General features: G+C 35.8%; 1 protein-coding gene across 1 annotated transcript; it reads left to right on the top strand.

Moving 5' to 3' along the window:
- The first annotated feature begins 200 nt into the window (after positions 1-200).
- LOC145018413 (putative indole-3-pyruvate monooxygenase YUCCA10) lies at positions 201-2,973 on the top strand. Its single transcript, XM_078976303.1, has 4 exons — positions 201-888; positions 1,535-1,768; positions 1,884-2,012; positions 2,640-2,973. Exons 1-4 carry the CDS (start codon positions 253-255, stop codon positions 2,808-2,810), a joined length of 1,170 nt encoding a protein of 389 aa, XP_078832429.1. The 5' UTR covers positions 201-252; the 3' UTR covers positions 2,811-2,973.
- The last annotated feature ends 17,762 nt before the right edge of the window (positions 2,974-20,735 follow it).

A 20,735-nucleotide genomic window follows, 5' to 3' on the forward strand; every position in this document is an offset into this window, starting at 1 on the left:
CTTGGTTTCAAAAGCCATCTTCAGTATTCACGCCTCCTACGACTAGATGAATGTAAACGACTTTTATAAATTATTATTTAAGTGAGTATATATATATATATATATATATATATATATATATATATATATATATATATATATATATATATATATATATATATATATATATATATATATATATATATATATACAGACAGAGAGTGAGAAGCTTTTGTTAGAAAGTCAAGATCCCCATCGATCGCCGGCAGGAAAATGAACAGCCGGGTTGAAGAAACGGTGGTGATCATCGTCGGTGCTGGTCCATCCGGCCTCGCCACTGCCGCTTGCCTGTACCAACTCTCAATTCCATACAGAATCCTTGAAAGGGAAGACTGTATTGCTTCATTATTCAACAAGAAGTCATACCATCGGCTTCACCTCCATTTAGCCAAAAAGTTCTGTCAGCTTCCTCACTTCCCTTTTCCTGAAACTTTTCCGACTTATGTCTCCAGAGCCGATTTCTTGAAATACTTGGACGATTACGCATCTCATTTCAATATTAAGCCTATCTTCGGGAACCTCGTGCAGTTTGCGAAGTACGACGAAGATAGAAAGAGATGGAATGTGGAGGCGAAGAGAATTGGTGGTCAGAATGCGGAGGAAGAGGTACAATGTTATGAGGGGAGGTTTTTGGTTGTGGCTACCGGAGAAACCAGCGATGTTTTTATACCGGAGGTGGAAGGGTTGAGTGAGTTTAAAGGTGAAGTTATTCATTCAACGGAATATAAATCCGGCGATGTATACGAAAAAAAGAAGGTTTTGGTAGTCGGAGCTGGAAATTCCGGCATGGAAATTGCACTTGATCTAGCTAACCATGGTGCAAAAACCTCCATTGTTGTCCGAAGTCCGGTAATTATAAGCTTTTATTTATATTTACTGATTTTGTGAGGTAAAAAGCGTGTTTTAGTTTGAACATTTTTGCAGAGTTTTCGTTTTTCGTTGCAAATACAGAGCGTTGACTTTTTTTTTGTTTAGTAATAGTCAAATCCGATTAAATAACATAACAACTTGATAATAATGGTAATAATAATATATTTAGCTCAAGTTGACTTTTTCAGTTGGTTGTCCAATTGAATTTGTATATTATTACGGTTATCATCCAACTTTTATTAAACGGATTTACGAGATTATAAGCATAAAATACAATATTCCTCTAGCAACTTACATCCAACCTGACCGTTTAATTTTTAGTTAATTTTATTATTTTATGTATTTAACATGTTGAAATAATTAAAATCAACTCGTTTTAGGTCAATGGTCCAAATTTATCACCTTTACCGGTATTAATATTCTATCCTCCTATAAATATTGTTATTTGATACTATGACATAATTTTCACACGTCATGGTTCAAGTTAATACCCGTTACATGTATTTTAGCTGTCACAATTTTTACTATAATATACATGCAATTTTATATTTGTATTTGGTGCATCAATTTATATTTTTATGTACAATAATGGTTTTTATATTGTACGTATATGTTGGTGGTGTAGATTCATATCGTATCAAGATGGTCAGTAAATCTTGGATTGATGTTATTGAAGTTCATACCGCTATATTTGGTGGATTCGTTGTTGGTATTGCTGAGTAAGTTAACGTATGGAGATCTAACAAAATACGGGATCCAAAGGCCGAAAGAAGGTCCTTTTTTTCTCAAAGTAAGAGATGGTAAATACCCTGTCATCAATGTTGGTACCTTCAAAAAGATAAAGTCTCGTGAGATACAGGTATGTATATATGTATATGTATGGTTTCTTAATTTTCATAATTAACAAGTTATATTATATACTTATGTATGTGGTTGTTACAACATGCATGATTGATTGAGAGTGATTCAAACAGGTATTGCCTGCTTTAAAAAGCATAAAAGGTGGAGGAAATGAGGTTGTTTTTGAGAATGGGAAATGCCATCAATTTGATGTAATTTTGTTTGCTACTGGGTTTAAAAGATCAACCCATTTATGGCTTCAGGTAAATGGTTTTCCAATTTCATATCCCAACAAAAGACCACTCACTTGTTACTAGTCACTTGTCATTTTCATATTTATAGCTTTATCATAAGTTCACAACATTACAATTTTGTTAGGTTTATTTATCTTTAATTCAGTAAATTAACATAAATAATCAAATGGTGACAAAAATACTAAGGCCATAACAATTTGTTATAAAAAAAATGTGAATCATCTTAATCATGTCTTTATTGCTGTTGATATTTTTATGAAGTTTGACTAAACTTTAGTTAAAAGTCGTATATTTAGTACAGTTATAAAGTTATAACGATTTTAATTAAAAGTCATATATTTAATGGTTAAATGTAAGAAACATCATGTAATTCTTTTTTTTTTTTTTTTTTTTGTAGCATTTTTTATTACAAAATTATACTTTTTTTTCATGATAAGGGATTTGGTTTAGAAAACTCTACACAATTATGACTTTGTATTTTAAGTTGTTTAACTATAGTAGTGAAAATGGCTATATTTTTTGTAATATTGCTATAATTGAATAAAATTTTCAAACTATAAATTTCTAATCGGAAAAGTAAAAATAAGATAGTATAACAAATTAATAAATAAGATCTTTTGATTTTGAAAAATGCAGGGATATGATTGTCTTTTAAAGAAAGATGGACTACCAAAACTAATATTTCCAAACCATTGGAAAGGAGAGAATGGCCTTTATTGTGTTGGGCTTGCAAGACGAGGCCTATATGGAGCTGCCATGGATGCTCAAAATATAGCTGATCACATTTTTAATCTAATCTCAAACTAAAATCACTATCTTTGATTGAAAAATAAATATATTTGATAGCTGGTTTTGTTTTATTACTGTTTAGTAACACTTGTGTTTGTGTTTGTGTTTGTTTTATCTTAATTAAAATACAATTATGCATGCTGCATTTGTCTATATAAAACTCAATGATTTTGTTTTTTGATTTGACAATGTCACATATTTATCATGTCTTTTTCTTTTTATATTTGGTTAGCCAGGGACTAGAAGTGTTATAAAATACTGAAATATTTTTTTTAGATTGTTACATCCAACTGATAATAAAACTTAGTTATCATCGTACAATGAATGAGAAAGCAAACGGACAACAATGTTATTTCTAGTAGAATACTACGGATCATACATAGCAATATTATATTTCCTAGATATATAAATGTATTCTTCAGGAGAATTAGTTTTACCATATAAAAATATTAAGCGGCGGATTATATATCTTTTATATTAGAAATAACATTTTGACATTTGTTTGATAATAGGGGTTTGAAGTTACTGTGTTGCTGCAGAAATTTAATCAGTAAATTTTGTGATATAAATGAAGTGTAACTATATGCAATTCAATCAAATAGTAAGCTAACAAAATATACCCGGTGTACCTTTAATTTTCTTTGTATATAATAGAAAAATATAATTTAACTTAATTTTATTATGACGTTATATTTTAGTGTTTTTATCAAGTAACGTCTTTGAAAAAATTACAAAATTATAGTAATATTAGGCGAACGTCTGTGCCTCGCGCAAGAATAAAATTACTAGTTAAAATATAAAAAGATTATATGATATTCAAAATAACGTATTAGCGTTTGGTTCGTAGGTTGTTGTATGATTTAAAAGACAATTAAATTTAATTATTGAGGTTGAAAATTGAATTCAAAATATATATTGTTAAAAATTAACTAATTGCCATTAAATATGAAATAATAATGCTTTTACAGTATAATTTTGTTATTTATTTATTTTTTTTAAACGGCAAATTTATAAAACTTCTCATGTTCCCAGCCAACAAGAAGCTAGAGGAGACGAAAAACATAGTACAAGGAGAAACAAAACATCACATGGAACAAAAGGGAGAGTGCATCCAATCCTCCCACTTACGACTACCCATTTCACCCATGTGTTTAAGCCAAAACAAAATACTAATGATTTTACATTATCCCTTATTTTAGTTGTATGTGTGAATACATGTTGAAATTGCCTCTCATTCCTATGCTTCCATAGGATCGATAACAGCCCGTAACAGATTAGAGCGAACCTCTTATTAATTTTTGGACTGTATCCTCGAGATGCAGCAAAGTTTAGGAGGTCATCCAAGCTTTGAAACATCGTTTGCTACTGTATTCCCCACTAATTAAGAATTGAATATGTAATCATACGTGCAAATGAGCATCCAACTAAGATATGGTCAACATAGTCAACCCCATCAATACACCTGTTACATGAAATTATGTCAATCTCAACACCCCTCGATCTCAAGGTAATGGCAGATGGGATCTTTTTCTGGACTGCTTTCCATATAAAACATAGAACTTTCACTGGGATTTGTTTTATCCACTATAGTTGTACAATTTTAGGGGAGATAGGGGTATAAGGGTCAATTACCTTTCGCAGTGCACTAACCATGAAGCATCCATCTGGTTGTAGGATGCATTACCATTTATCCAGACCCGATGCAAGAGTGATATTGTCTACATCTTGTTCAATTGCTAAAATATCATGTTCAACATTATTAGCATTAGGACATGATGCCCAATCCCAGACCTAATCTCCTTCAAAAGCACGATCAACTACAATACACCTTTTTCTAGACTCAATATCATATAAAGCCATATATTTTTCTTTTAGTGGACTCGTCGAGCCAGCTCCTGCACTCGCCGAGTTGGTGCTTCAGAATGCAGTTTTTTGATTTTCTTTTTTTGGCCAGAATTGGACTAGGATCATTACCCTAAGTTGTTTTTAAACTTATAAACCTGTTTTTGATGTGGTAATGATCATGCTTATCAAATTTAAAAGATAATTGTCAAAGTTTCATGTTTTGTATTAGTTTATATGGTTAGGCTAATTACATGAAATTTGTTTGATTTGAATTGTCATGTTCTTATGAGTTTAATTTATATCATAGACAAAATGTTTGATTTATTGTTAGAATTTTGATCTAAATGATTTTGATGAATTCCATAACTTGTCCTCAAGTTTATGGAAAATGAAAAGTTTTCTTTTAAATAAATCATTAAAGTCATAGGTTATGAACTTGAAGAGTCTATTTCACATAAATGGTTTTTTATGAACTCCATAACTTGTCCTCAAGTTATGGAATGTCAAGAGTCTTTTCATAAAATCTTTATATTATAAAACTTACCCTCAAGTTTTGAAATTTGTAAATGTAAAAGTCTAACTTTTGAAACATTTAGTTCCAAACACTAGAATTTTAAAAGTTTAAAATCCAATCCTTATACTATTATAATATTATAGGTTTAATATTTTTATATATATGTCTCAGAAAAAAGTCAGTCTTACCATTAGTAGGCTTCATTCACGAAGTCGGTCTATAAGGGGGGTATAAGGTTACTGCCTATAAAATGACAGTTTAATGAGTGTCCACTCTTAGCCACCGCTTCCTTGACTGGTGGAGGGTCGTTAGCCGAATGGGTAGGATAGGAATTCTATTCTCCCTTCATTAAAAGTATAATGATAAATATAAAGTAACTAAACACTTATAAATTCTCAACCTTAGTTACTTTAGGAATGAATATGGTGCTAACCCATGAAATTGCACTTTGCACCTTGTTAAGTCGTTAGTGGAGCGTGTGTGGTTAACCGGTACACTAATCTGGACTGACAGTGTGTGGAAAAGGGTAGCTTTATGTTAATCATAAATCAATGGAGCGTATGTGTTTAACCGACACATTGATTAGGTGGTTGTAACATTGGGTGTACCAAGCTAATTTGCATGGTTATTCACACCTTGTTTGTGATCCTTAGCATCCCAGTCACAAACTTGAAGGGCACACTCGAGATTTAAACATGCCATTGAATTGTTCAATGAATCTCAAAGGATCTAGGAGTTTCAATTCACTTAAAACCTAAAAAAATCTTTTTCTTTTTTCGTGGTGGAAATTTGTAAATCATCATTTACCTACCTTCAAATATTTTGCAGTTTGGTTTATGGCATCCCTCTTCTAAATTGTATAGTATTGTGTTGGGTCCTAGCCTTAATATTTCATTTGGGTGTTATATTAATGACTAAATTAATTAACTTGAGTTTCTCCCATTGTAGATGTCTAGTTCAGACAACTGTGGTCTTCCCAAATCCTTTGGAACAAGCTTTCCTCTTGAAGATGATGTTCCACGGTTGGATTGTGGAAGTCATACTTCACTTCCTCTACCTTCGCCAATAATTCTCCCTAACCTACAAGTTCAAAGACTTGAAAAATTCAAGGTCACTCAAGCCCTACTTGCAATGAAACATTAAGATGGAAGGTCTGTGTGTACTCATGTCTTGGAGATGAAGTCACATATTGACAGGCCGTGAGCATTGTGTGTCGTTGTCTCGAGGAAGTTGGTGGTTGACTGGGTTCTTCAATCACTTCTTGAGTCATATAGTGAGTTCATTAAGGACTAATATGTGATAGACCACGACAAGGCCCTTATTGATCTTACATATTTGCTTGTTGTTGCTGAATCAACAATGATTTGGTGCACTGGAAAAGCAAATTTGATTGAAAGATCACCTACCCAAACTTCCATGGACATTGACAATGGAAACATTGGAAGTCCAGAAAAAACTTTTATTTCCAAAGAGTCTATATGTTTTCTATTGCCAAGAGAAGGGGCATTGGTTGCAAAGCTGCCCTGACTACCTGAAAGATCTGAGAAAAGGTATAATCGAAAAGTTTGACTCTTGATATGTAATTATTTAGCTATATATTTAGTATAGATTTTTATTATTTATTGCCTAAATATTTGAAATTTATCGACAAAAGGTACTTAATTGTGTTTAACTTATATTTCAGTCCAAAAGATACGCTCGGAAACGAAAGGAAGCAAGAGATGCAATCGGAAGTTCGGAAGTTCGGCGAGTCGACGCCTGACTCGGTGAGTCGGATAGAAGGTACACGAAGCTATAGAAATCCTTGCTGTAGACGGGATTCTAATGAGGGACTCGACGAGTCGGTACCTAGACTCGACGAGTCAACTCTGTTTCCAGAAAATTATAAATAGGGACCTTAAGACCGAAACCAGAGGCTATTGGAGAATCCTAGGAGGCTAAGCTGCGATTGAGGTACTGCTGGAACCATAGAAACTCGAAGATCAATTCTAAGCATTCGAATTTGGGAGGATTAAAGTCAATTCAAGTGTATTCTTACTTAAACCTTTGATTGAATCATGTTTAGACTAATTAACTTCATTTTTGAGTTTGTTTTTACTGCAATTATGAACTAAAATGTTTGTCTTCTGTTTAGGGTGGATGATTTTGTGAATATGGATTGATTTTATGGTTTGGATTGATTTAATTTGGTGATATTGTTTTGTTATATGCCTGAGAATAGTGAATGTGAAACTATGATTAATTAGAAAATAGGTAAATTAATGTGTGAGCTTGTGTGATAAACCATCAACAAGAGGTTAAGTGAATTATTAATTTAACTAACCATTACAAGTCTTACTTAACCCGAATTAATAAACTAGGAAATTCATTAATTTAGACAACTGGCCATTTCTTAAATTAATCTGTTTTCTAAGGATTAGTAATAGCAAACGTGAACCTAATCACCTTAATCGGTAGCCAATGAAAAGTTAATCCGATACATTTACCATAAAATCAACCATAGGATCAAATGATTCGAACCTAAATAGAAGTCCTCTTTATCATTGAATTTAGTTGCATTTTAATTGTTTAGTTGTTAGTTGCTTAATTAGGTATTAGTTAAGTTTTAGTTAAGTTTCTAGTCTTGCAAAACTAGAGAAACCCCTTCTATTTTACTATTTGTTTTAGATAATTTTAGTAGTTAGATTAATTTCCGTTCCCTGAGTTCGATACCCTGTTTGCTAATTTATACCATCAATTGACAGGTCCACTACCATTTGTGGTTCAAATTCTTAATTAAAAAGTAGGATAAAAGTAGTTAGTTTCACACACAACAAGTTTTTGGCGCCGTTGCTGGGGAACGGTTCTAAATAGTTAATTTTATTTGCTAATTGTTATCGCTTTTAATTTATTGATTTTTTATATTTAGTTTTATTTTTATTTATATTTATTTATTATGTATTTTCCAAATCCCGTTGCTTTTGATGCTTATCTTGAGGAAGTAGTACAATAAATCGAGCAAAAAGATGAGGAGTGTCACTCAGAGGATGATTTGAAGAAATTTGGAAGATGGTTAGATAACATCTTACCTAATAAACAAGAGCAATCTGAGTTACAAGAGCTAGAGTTAAAAGATGAAGAATTTAATCCAGAAAGAGATTTGGAGGAGCTGGAAAGTTTACTGGAAAAAGGGTCAGACGAAGAACAAGAACAAGTTGAATTGCAGGAACCAAGCTGTGACATCCCCATTTTCACGGCCAGAAAAGACCGATTTTGTTTATGCTTTATAAAAGTCAGAGTACCTCTTTTAATAAAAGTGTTATGGAATTTGTTCCCAGTAAAACATGATAAATACGTTATCAAAGCATTTCCAAAGAAATGTATTTTTACTCATTTTAAATCATTTGGGATGTCATCGTCAATACAGAAACATAAGCATAAACATAACTTACATTCACTATCACTAGTGATTTATATCTCCTTAATCTCTTAGTTGTATGTGACTTCATATCAACACCAGTTATATAAATAAACTAAGTGGGTCAGGTTGGGAAACCTGGTGAGCACATAGAGTTTTCAACCCACAATAAATAAGTTTATTAACTTTATCAAACCAAACAAACCCAATTACCCATTCTTGTTATTCTCACTTTACGACCCTAAAACATCTAACACAAGGGACCTAGTGTAAGGACTTTCATCAGGGTGACAACACATGCTTCGAGGGTTCCTCAGCAATTCATGTCAAATAAGGCAACCATGTGGGGGATGGAGTACTGCTTGTGAGCACACAATTCAAATAAACGCCTATAGGTTGCGAGCATGCTAGCGTTCCGCTGGACTATCTAGAATAGTCTGTGGTCGTCATCTATACTCCGCTAGATGACTGGATCATCAATAACATCTATATCGAGGCCTCTCATTATTTTATTTGGTCACACTGTAACGATTACATCTACCCATTTTTTACCCAACACATTTTGTAGATATAAAATACATATACAGTTTAAATCATTTAAAACGTGTATAAAAATATTTCACCCAGCATAGACAGCAAATATTCAGACAATATGCACACATAGCATATAATTTATATTAAATACTTCATATATATGTGTAAGATGAAAGGGACTATGCACTCACCTGGTAAGGTGGTGACTCGGTACTCGGACAACACTTCGTTATCTCAAAACAATTTTCCCTTGACAAAACCTAGTATCAATACCACTAGAGTTTAGTCTAATGTTTACTGTGACTAATTAATAGTCTAGCTATTATTACTATTATATAAGCGTTAGAAAATACTTATATAACCCATAACAATAGCCCAAGTACATATTATAATTTCCTAATAACGTTACTATATTAAAACATAAGCTATACTAAAGATAGGGTAGGTATAGCTTACTTACAGCTGGTTTCCTTGGAAACCGGGCTCCACTGGAGCAGAGTTTTTGAGCCATAGCCTCTTCTTTTCGGAGCCTTCAGGCGCTCCGGGGCTTCCGCCTCGTGCTAGGGGGTTCCCTAGGCTTTTCGGGGGGTTTTAGGGCTTAGAGAGAGAGAGAGTAGAGAGAGTGGAATGAAGGTTTAAGGTGTGAAGAATGAAGGAGAGGGGCATCTCTATTTATAGGAGGCTGAAGAGGCTCCCACGTCGTTGCCAGCTGGGTACAGCCAGGCACAGCCTGGTGCTGACACGTGGCATCGCACATAGGGTGGAAATCAGTCAATTTTCAAAAATTCATAACTTTCTCATACGAACTCCGCTTTCGAATTTATTTATATCCACGCGTAGGTAAAATCAAGATCTAAAACTTTTATTTAGACTCTGTCGGCTAATTCTTGACCGATCTTAAATTTAACATTAGGAGGAGTTTAGGCTGTTAAATGACCGTGAAGAATTCGTAACTCCTTCACACGGACTCCGTTTTCGGCTATCCTTTTACCGTTGAGTTCTTATTAATGATATCTTCAAATCTCATTTAATTCGCGTAGGCCAAAAACTGCTTGATCTAAAATTCGGGTTTCGGGTCGTACACTTCTAAGCTGAAACTTCGAAAAATCATAACTTCCTCATACGAAGTCAGATTTGGGCGTTCTTTTTATGGATTCTCTCAGGTTAACATATTATACGAATTTCATTTATATTACTAAGGCTAAAAGTCACTCTATTATAAACTTACTATTTACGTCTTCCCGATGTCGTGCTGGTTCCGTCGCGAAACTTCGACGGGTCATAACTTCTTCGTTATAACTCGGATTTTGACGCTCTTTATATGTACGGAATCCTTGATACATATTCTACAACTTGGTTAAGATTATTTATTCTAAATAATCTTTTGTCGAAAAGTCGTTTTCGACTCCTATTATCTGTAAATTGATTAGCCCGGATCTACGGGGGTTATTATTATCTCCCCCTTAGGATGATTACGTCCTGGAATCATCAACGAAACAGGACTCACATGATGACTACATACGTTATCTCTTCATCCTAAGTAATAACCTTAACTTTCATGTTTCTTCGAACAATTATCTAACCCTAAGACTTCCTCACTGCAGGCGGTGCCCGATCTTCGACCCACTCTCTATCTCATGTTATACTTCTAATCATGATCTTCATGTCGCGATATTGATCTTTATTAGGGACTCCTTCTTTAACAAACTTGAGATAAGTTTCTTCCTTCGATTATCATAATAGACCGATGGGTCATGTTCTAATGACCTCTCATCGTATGATGCATCGCTTGGACTCAGGTCTTTTAGAGTCAAATTCCAGAACAGACTATACCTTCCTTCATGTTCTAACCACATCTTAAAATGTAGCATTTCTAGCTGCAAGCAACTTTTCGCGATACCTTTACTGATCGCTTTTTATTTCAATCTTCCGTCTTAAGTCAGATGCTACATCGAACTTGATTCTCTGAACCACATAACATACTCAGCGTAGTCGGACTCAATTTGATATGACCACTAGGGTCGGAATAACAATCATCTTCTTAGTTATTACCGAAACGATGGTAACGACATACATGAACAAAACGGAATCAATTACTAGCTTCTTGGTAACCTTGTGACTTTCCCCTATCCAAGCGTGAGTCTGGTGCTTCTGGTAGTATATGCATCTACTACCTTTCACACCTACTCATACTCGTCCCAAGTATTGTCTCGCAGTCCCCAAGTCCTAAAATCACAAAACAATTTAACACATCAAATAGCAAAACAGAGGTTTTATATTATTCCTTGAAACGATTACATAGGTGTTCAAGTTCAGCTTATACTATGCCTCTAATAGGCTATACTACGTGGTACTATCTACACGTTTACTTCATAGATCCTTATTCCTGATCCCTTTCATTTCCATCTGCTTCGTCAAGGATCATATGGAACGCTCTTGCCTTTGGTTTTGGTGGAATGTTGGGCATTGCCACCTCTTTCTTCTTTGTGTAATCCTTAGCAACATGCCCTTCTTCACGACATTCATAGCACACCCTTTTGCTGGCGGTGCACTCGTTGGCATAATGTCTGGTCTTCCCACACTTGTTGCAGGTCACCTCCTCGCTACATTTCCCGAAGTGCTTCTTCTTACACTTCTTGCGCCACTTCGCTTCATTTCCTATTCCGAACTTTCTTGAACCAGACTTTCTCTTCTTATTGGGTTTAACAGACCCTTCAAACTTCCTCTTCTTACCAACCTCAACCTTGTTGGCAGCTCTTCCCTTGATCATATCCTCCACAAATTTGGCAGCCCAAATAGCTGCCTCCAGAGTGGGTGTCTGACGCACTGGTACTGCGTACTCCCATGGAAGTCCCTTTACGTACTTGTCGATTTTCGTCAGTTCATCTGGGACAAGATGCAAGGAAAACTCCATCTTCTCTGTGATGTTGTTGGTGTATTCATCAATTGACATGCTTCATTTCTTCAAGGTCAGGAACTGGTTCTCTAGCTCGAGTAGGTTTTGGGATGAGCAATATTTGCATTTAAACGTCACTAAAAACTCTGCCCATGTCAGTTGTAGGGGCTCATTGGGGCTCAGAGTCTTCCCCAGGGTATTCCACCAATGCACAACACCTTCTCGGAACTGACGTACTGCAAAGGAGGTTTGTAACTTGCCTCTGCAACCATACGCCATGAAAGCTAACTCCATCTTCGAGGTCTAATCCATGACTTCGATCGGATCTTCCTCTCCAGTGAAAGTCGATGACTTGCAAGTCAGAAAATCCTTGTACATGCATTCATTCCTCTTGACTCCTTCATATTGATTGTTCCTCCTAATTACTGGTGGATCAGCTTAACCAACGGTCCCACTATAGTTACCTCTTTCTGACTGTCCGTCATTCAGCTCGAACTCTACGATTGGTATGGTAGCTTCCTAGCGAGTTTGTTAGAGTAAACGCTAGGTTTCCTCTATTTGGTGATCCAACATCATCTGGATCATTGCCTGCACTCCGGCCATCTTCATTGGCTCAGGAGCAGCTACCACAAATGGTACTTGCTAAATTACTAGAGGCTGGTTTCCGTTTCCATTCGCATTCCCGGCTCCACTGCGGGTTCTCGTCATTTTGATCTTTACACCGAATAGGGTGAATTTAGATCTTTACTTAGGATAGATGTTTAAATCATCCTTATCCCTCCGAACGTTTATATGCCAGTTCTAATATCGTAGTCATACGTTTAGAATCCTAAAAACATAAGGTTTCCAGATCCGGTCGGCAACAGACCATAGATCCAAACAAATAACAACATATCAGGCACAAAGCATTTAGCACATAAAAGCATTTTTCGGCATAATTCCTAAAATAAGCCAATCCTCATATCTCACAATCATCGCTTAGCATTCTAAGCTTAAGTCTACAAATCCTACAAATTCCTAGTTCGCTTAAACTAATGTTCTGATACCAACTGTGACATCCCCGTTTTTACGGCCAAAAAAGACCGATTTTCTTTATGCTTTATAAAAGTTAGAGTACCTCTTTTAATAAAAATGTTGTGGAATTTGTTCCTAGTAAAACATGATACATACGTTATCAAAGAATTTCCAAAGAAAAGTATTTTTATTCATTTTAAAACATTTCGGATTTCATCGTCAATACAGAAACATAAGCATAAATAGAACTTACATTCATTATCACTAGTGATTTATATCTCCTTAATCTCTCAGTGTTATGTGACTTCATATCAACACCTGTGATATAAATAAACTAAGTGGGTCAGGTTGGGAAACCTGGTGAGTAAATAGGGTTTTCAACCCACAATAAATAAGTTTATTAACTTTATCAAACCAAACAAACACGATTACCCGTTCCCGCAATCCTCACTTTAGGTCCCTAAAACATCTAACGCCAGGGACCTAGTCTAAGGACTTTCATCGGGGTAACAACACATGCTTCGGGGGTTCCTCATCAATTCATGTCAAATAAGGCAACCATGTGGGGGATGGAGTATTGCTGGTGAGCACATAGTTCAAATAAACACCTACAGGTTGTAAGTCTGCTAGCGTTCCACAATAAACAAGTTTATTAACTTTATCAAACCAAACAAACCCAATTACCCATTCTTGTTATTCTCACTTTACGACCCTAAAACAATTAACACAAGGGACCTAGTGTAAGGACTTTCATCGGGGTGACAACACATGCTTCGAGGGTTCCTCAGCAATTCATGTCAAATAAGGCAACCATCTGGGGGATGGAGTACTGCTTGTGAGCACACAATTCAAATAAATGCCTATAGGTTGCGAGCATGCTAGCGTTCCGCTAGACTATCTAGAATAGTCTGTGGTCGTCATCTATACTCCGCTAGATAACTAGATCATCAATAACATATATCATGAGGCCTCTCATTATTTTATTTGTTCACACAACAACTATTACATCTACTCATGTTTTACCCAACACATTTTGTAGATATAAAATACATATATACAGTTTAAATCATTTAAAACGTGTATAAAAATATTTCACCCAGCATAGACAGCAAATATTCAAACAATATGCACACATAGCACATAATTTATATTAAATACTTCATATCTATGTGTAATATGAAAGGGACTATGCACTCACCTGATAAGGTGGTGACTCGGTACTTTGACAACACTTCGTTATCTCAAAACAATTTTCCCTTGACAAAACCTAGTATCAATACCACTAAGGTTTATTCTAATGTTTATCGTGACTAATTAATAGTCTAGATATTATTACTATTATATAAGCGTTAGAAAATACTTATATAACCCATAACAATAGCCCAAGTACGTATTATAATTTCCTAATAACGTTACTATATTAAAACATAAGGTATACTAAAGATAGGGTAGGTATAGCTTACTTACAGCGGGTTTCCTTGGAAACCGGGCTCCACTGGAGCAGAGTTTCTGAGCCAGAGCCTCTTCTTTTCGGAGCCGTCAGGCGCTCCGGGGCTTCGCCTCGTGCTAGGGGGTTCCCTAGGCTTTTCGGGGGGTTTTAGGGCTTAGAGAGAGAGAGAGAGAGAGAGAGAGAGAGTAGAGAGAGTGGAATGAAGGTTTAAGGTGTGAAGAATGAAGGAGAGGGACGTCTTTATTTATAGGAGGCTGAAGAGGCTCCCACGTCGTGGCCATTGATGCCCATGTCGTGTCCAGCTGGGTACAGCCAGGCACAGCCTGGTGCTGACACGTGGTATCGCACACAGGGTGGAAATCAACCGATTTTCAAAAATTCATAACTTTCGCATACTAACTCCATTTTCGACGTTCTTTATATCCACCCGTAGGTAAAAACAAAATCTACAACTTTTATCTAGACTCCATCAGCTAATTCTCGAACGATCTTAAATTTAACAATAGGAGGAGTTTAGGTTGTTAAATGACCGCGAAGAATTCGTAACTCCTTCACACAGACTCTGTTTTCATCTGTCGTTTAACCGTTGAGTTCCTATTAATGAGATATTCAACTCTCATTTAGGTCATGTAGGCCAAAAACCACTCGAAATAAAATTCGAGTTTCGGACCGTACAGTACTAAGCTGAAACTTCGAAAAATCATAACTTCCTCATACGAAGTCATATTTGGGCTTTCTTTTTATGGATTCTATCAGGTTAACATATTCTACGACTTTCATTTAGATTAATAAGTCTAAAATTCTCTCTATCATAAAGTCACTGTTTACGTCTTCCCGGTGTCGTGTCGATTCCTTCGCGAAACTTCAACAGGTCATAACTTCTTCGTTATAACTCGGATTTCAGCGCTCTTTATATGTACGAAACCCTTGAGACATATTCTACAACTTGGTTAAGATTATTTATTCTTATCTTTGTCAAAAAGTTGTTTTCGACCCTATTATCTCTAAATTGACTAGCATGGATCTACGGGCGTTACACAAGCTTTGGTTTGACCATTACCATGACATGGCCCCCTGTGTTTCCAGTTTGTGTTTTGAAGCATGGGGTGACGATTCCAAAATTGGAGAAATTTATGAAGCATGATATGTTTCTGATTAGTACCCAACCGGTCCCAACCCTTTTTAGAATTCTTGGGTTTTATGTATTCAAGCTTGTTTGTACAATTTTAGAATAAAAGAGCCAAATTTTACAAATTAGTCCAAAGAAAATATTTATTGCAATGGATGGATTGGCATTGAGTTTATTGGAAGTTTATTAAGTTGGGAGTCCACCTCAAGACTCGCACAAAAAGAAGTGTTTGCGGGAGGCAACCCATCATTAGAGTTTGCTTTTCTTTTTCTTTTTCTTTTTATTTTTGTGTGTTTAGTTTGGTTTGTTTCTAAACTTCTAGTTTATTAGGGTAATGTAGGAATGCTATTTTGATGTTTTTTTCCTGTTATTATGTTTTTTTTTTTTTTTTGTCTTTGATCTTTGCAGAAACTAGGGTGAAATTAGAGCGATTTCTTAAAGCGTGCGGGAAATAAAGTGAGGGGTCGAGTCGTTTATGAGAAGATTAGAATATTTGAGTGATTTGTTGAGTCTGGTATTTATAATGGTTAAAAAGGAGTCTCGTCACTGAAGAGTATAAGGAGGTGTATTACCTTAATACCCTCTTTGACCACAAAATCAGAACTGGAGCAGAAAGAAGAAAATTCACATTCAGCAACTTAAACTCGTCGAGTGCACGTCTAAACATGACGAGTTCCAAAGGAAATTCACATTTTCTGCCTGAGTCACGATCCAATTCGACGAGTCTTCACTTACAACTCGGCAAGTTGCTCAGTCAATTTTCTTTCAAGTTTTCGATTTAATTCCATTCAAGGCGGGCAATATTTTTTGAAGTTTTCCAATAAGCTTTTCCCTGAATATTTAGAGCTATCAACCACACGATATTTGACACCCAATGCATGGATGAGTTGTTCCCATGTCTAAAGTCAGCTGAAGATGGAGTTAAATTGAAGAAGATCACCATCACCACTACTATCCTAGGGGAGTTTGTTCCAATTCTCTTTACTTTTATGTTCTATGATTGTTTTAACATGCAATGGGGACATTGCATAAATTAAGTGTGGGGTAGGGGTTGGTTATTTTAGTTAAATTAAAAAAATTTGAAATTTTTGCATAAAATTTGCTAGGGTTAATTCAGAAAATTATGGTAAAAGCATTTAAGATTTCATGCAAGTATTGTGTTTGATGATTCTTTGAAGACTCAAATGTTTAGTTGAGCCTATATACGTTCCAGTGTATTTGTGGCCCCCTTTATTATAGTGAAATCATGGGACAAAAACACAACCTCTCTTAGTTTGAGGATCGCAATATGTTTAGCATCGTGTACTTGAAATGTATCCATGAAGACTAATACTTTAACTAATAAAGGTTGAAGTTGAGCACCCCTACTTATGCATGTAGGATTTTGAGTGAAAAAAAGTGAGATACATGTAAAAAAAGAGAATTACAAGAAAAGTTTTGAAGAATTTTGGAGCAATTAAAGTGAAGATCAAAAGATCAAAATTCCTAAGATTCAAAAATTTGAAGATACCAAAAATTAAAAAAGGTGGTGAATTCAAAGAAATCAAGATCAAATTATCAAAGAAGTGAAGAATTCCAATAGCTCCATACTGGTATCGAAAAGTTGTAATATTCTAGATTATGTATGCTTGGGTTGCTTGACCAAAAATACCTTGAGGTTAAAAAAGTTTTATGGGGTTGGATTCGGAGGGATGCATTAAATGAGCGTTGTTTAAAAGAAGTGGGCGAGTGTTTATGAGGATTGTAAGTATTTAAAATTGAGGGGGGTCCTTAGAAAAATTCTAGACACAAATGCATCATACCCAACTCCTCGTAAAACTTCTTCCAAAACCAAGAAGTAAACCCACATCGCGATCAGATACAAACTGGTACACCGTCGCGAGTGACAATCTCGCGTACATACACGTCGAATCCCTTGGCTGTCCTCAACAACTTGGTGATGAAATCCATATTGATATTTTCCCATTTCCACATGGGAACCTCTAAGGGCTGCAACATTCCATGCGGCCTCTGGTGCTCAGCCTTGACCATCGAGCAGGTCAAACATCTCTCCACATACCATGCAATCGCTCGCTTCATTCATGGAAACCTAACAGCTAAGTCTCAAGTCCTGATACATCTTTGTGGCTCCAGGGTGAATCAAGAACTTGGACTTATGATCCTCCTCCAAAACTATCTGTCGGACCCCGCCAAAAAATGGTACCCATACCTAATTGCACCGGGTCACAAGTCTGCGACTGTCGATAGAAAACTTGTCAATCTCACCCCAAATCCTCTCATGCTTCTAATTTTCCTTCTTGACTCCCTCATAATGATCCTTCCTAATTAGATCATGAATTGGGTAGTTGATGGTTATCCTCAAATAGTACTCTCGAGCAGGAGTACTAGCCACCTTGCGGCTCAAAGCGTTGGCGACCACATTGGCCATCTCCAGGTGATAGAGAATCTCACAATCGTAGTCATTGACCATGTCAAGCCATCTGTGCCGCCTCATGTTTAGATTCTGTTGATCCATAAGATATCTCAAACTCTTGTGATCCGTGTAGATGGTACATTAGACCCCATATAGATAATGTCGCAAAATCTTAAGGGTAAACACCACTGGCCCAAATCCGAATCGTGAGTCTGATAATTAGCCTCATGAGGATTCAATAACATGGATGCATAAGCAATGATTCTACCTATCTGCAAGATAACCTCTCCTAAATCTACAATCGACGTATCAGAAAATACCACAAAATCCTTGACACCCTTAGGGAGGGTCAACAACAGGGCCTCACATAACTTTCTCCTCAAAGTCTCAAATGCAGCTTGCTACGCATGCCCCCAACAGAATCTACACCCTTCTTCATTAGGCGGGTCAGAGGAACAACAATCTTGGAGAAATCATGAAGAAACCCAGAAAACTCCTAATCTCAGACGTGGACTTCAGCACCTCCCCATACATCACTGCCTCAATTTTGGCCGGATCGACAAAATCTCATTCTGATTGACGAGGTGCCCCTGAAACTGGACCTCTCATAACCAAAACTTACACTTAGAGAACTTGTCATAAAGCCTCTCCAGTCTCAATACTCCCAGCAACTCTCGAAGATGCTCCTCATACTGCTCACTAGTCTTGGAGTAGACCAAAATATCATCAATGAAAACAATAACCGACCGATCAAGAATCTGTCTACAAACTCGGTTCGTTGTCAGTGTGTTGGCGAGCCCAAACGGCATCACCACAAACTCGTAATGACCAAAATAAGTGTAACATACACGTTCAATTATCGTGTATTGTAAATTATAAAAGTGAATAATATTACGAAATATTATGTAAATTTGAATGTTGAGTTCTAACAGATGGTTTTTATTAGAAATAAAGTAAATTATGCTTAGAATCATTCAGAAAGTATTGGAAGTCTCATGAGATTCCAATAAAATGTTATATAGTGAAATTTAGCAAAAATATAAAATTTGAAATAAGTAAAATTTTATTATTTAAAGTTGTAAAGAATCTCTTTATAAAAGTTTAGGCGAAAACCTCATCGAAATCTAAGTTATAACGAAGAAGTTATGACCAATCGAAGATCCGCGACAAAACCGGCACGACGCCGAATGACATAAAAAGTGAGTTTTTGATAAACTAATTTTTATCCTTAGTAATCTAAATGAAATTCTTAGTATTCGTTAAACCGAGAAGTTCAATAAAAAGAACGTCAAAATCTGACTTCGTATGAGGAAGCTATGATTTTTCTAAGTTTCAGCTTAGACAACTAAAAAATCGAATTTTAGATCGATTGATTTTTAGCCAACACAACCTAAATGAGGATTTTAGGTCTCGTCATTAGTAGTACAACGGTAAAAAGTCTGATGAAATCGAATGTCAGATGAAAAAGTTATGAATTTTTAACGGATTTTCCAGTCCCGGTCTGTTAAAAATAATAATATTAAAATTAAATTCAAGGTTAGCCGACGAAGTCTAAAAGAAAGTTGTAGAGCATAATTGTAGCTATGCGTGCATATAAAGAACGTCAAAAACGGAGCCCATATATGAAAGTTATAGATTTTAGAAGATTTGGGCATAATTTTCGAGAATTTTCGCAAGGATAAGGTCTTATCCGGAGATGCTACATCACCTCGCATGAACAGTAGTCGCGTGTCGCCTTACGATTGGAGCGAACTTCAATCTAGTAAGCATCCGACGCGCCTTTCGGCGTCCTAGGCAATGTCTAAGACGCCTCACATCAGTGTCGTGTCTCTCTCCCTTGCTGCCACCTGCCTTCACTGACTCACCCTTCTCAGCCGACCCTCGCATCCTCGGCCTATAAAAGGAAGGCATGCGAGCCTTCCGGGGTAGTTTGGAGATTTTGCCCTTTTTCACCCTTGTTTCCATATTTTTAGTATCTCCACTTTCCACGAAGCCCCGGTAACATTTCTAACAAAAAAACACGCGCCGAAGTGCCCGTGAAGCCTGAGAAATTTATCTTTTCGGTATGAAGCTCTATCCTCGCAAGGCCTATTTTTCAATAAATCTCCAAGTTTTCAACGACGAAAGCTATTTATAGGAACAAAGTGCTGCCGAAATTACTATTTTGACCCCCGGTTAATTCAAAGTGAGTTTAATATATATGAACAATTGTATGTTATGTGTTATATGTACTATGTGCTTTTCAGTGTTAGTATTCCGAGTTATTTTCCCGTGTTATTTTTATTCTTTATTTTTAATAGCAAATAAAGACCTTTGACCATATGATCAGTGAAAGGACTTAGATTCACGTTGGTACTGGTATGTAGCATCTGGCCATGTAGAACATGTATCCGTAAGAGAATGATTTCTATTCTATGGTGTTGGCAAATGGTTAGACAGGGCTAAAAGCCTGAAATCTACCAAAATGTTAATCAGAAATTGTATGTCTTCTGTGCCATTTGGTCCAAAGCTTTATTGATGTATATCAAGTATTGAAATTGTTATGTCTCATTGATTGTATATCTTTGAATCAAGTCAATGATTGATATGGAAAGATTGTCACATGATTCACATATGTCCTTGTTGTTTCTTGTTCCTCTTTGCTTCTGCCATATTGAACTATATATATATATATATATATATATATATATATATATATATATATATATATATATATGGCATAACGTTATATTGTATCTATTATTGAACTCA

This window comes from Lactuca saligna, chromosome 9, assembly GCF_052625555.1.
Source record: "Lactuca saligna cultivar CGN05327 chromosome 9, ASM5262555v1, whole genome shotgun sequence".
Taxonomy (NCBI): domain Eukaryota; kingdom Viridiplantae; phylum Streptophyta; class Magnoliopsida; order Asterales; family Asteraceae; genus Lactuca; species Lactuca saligna.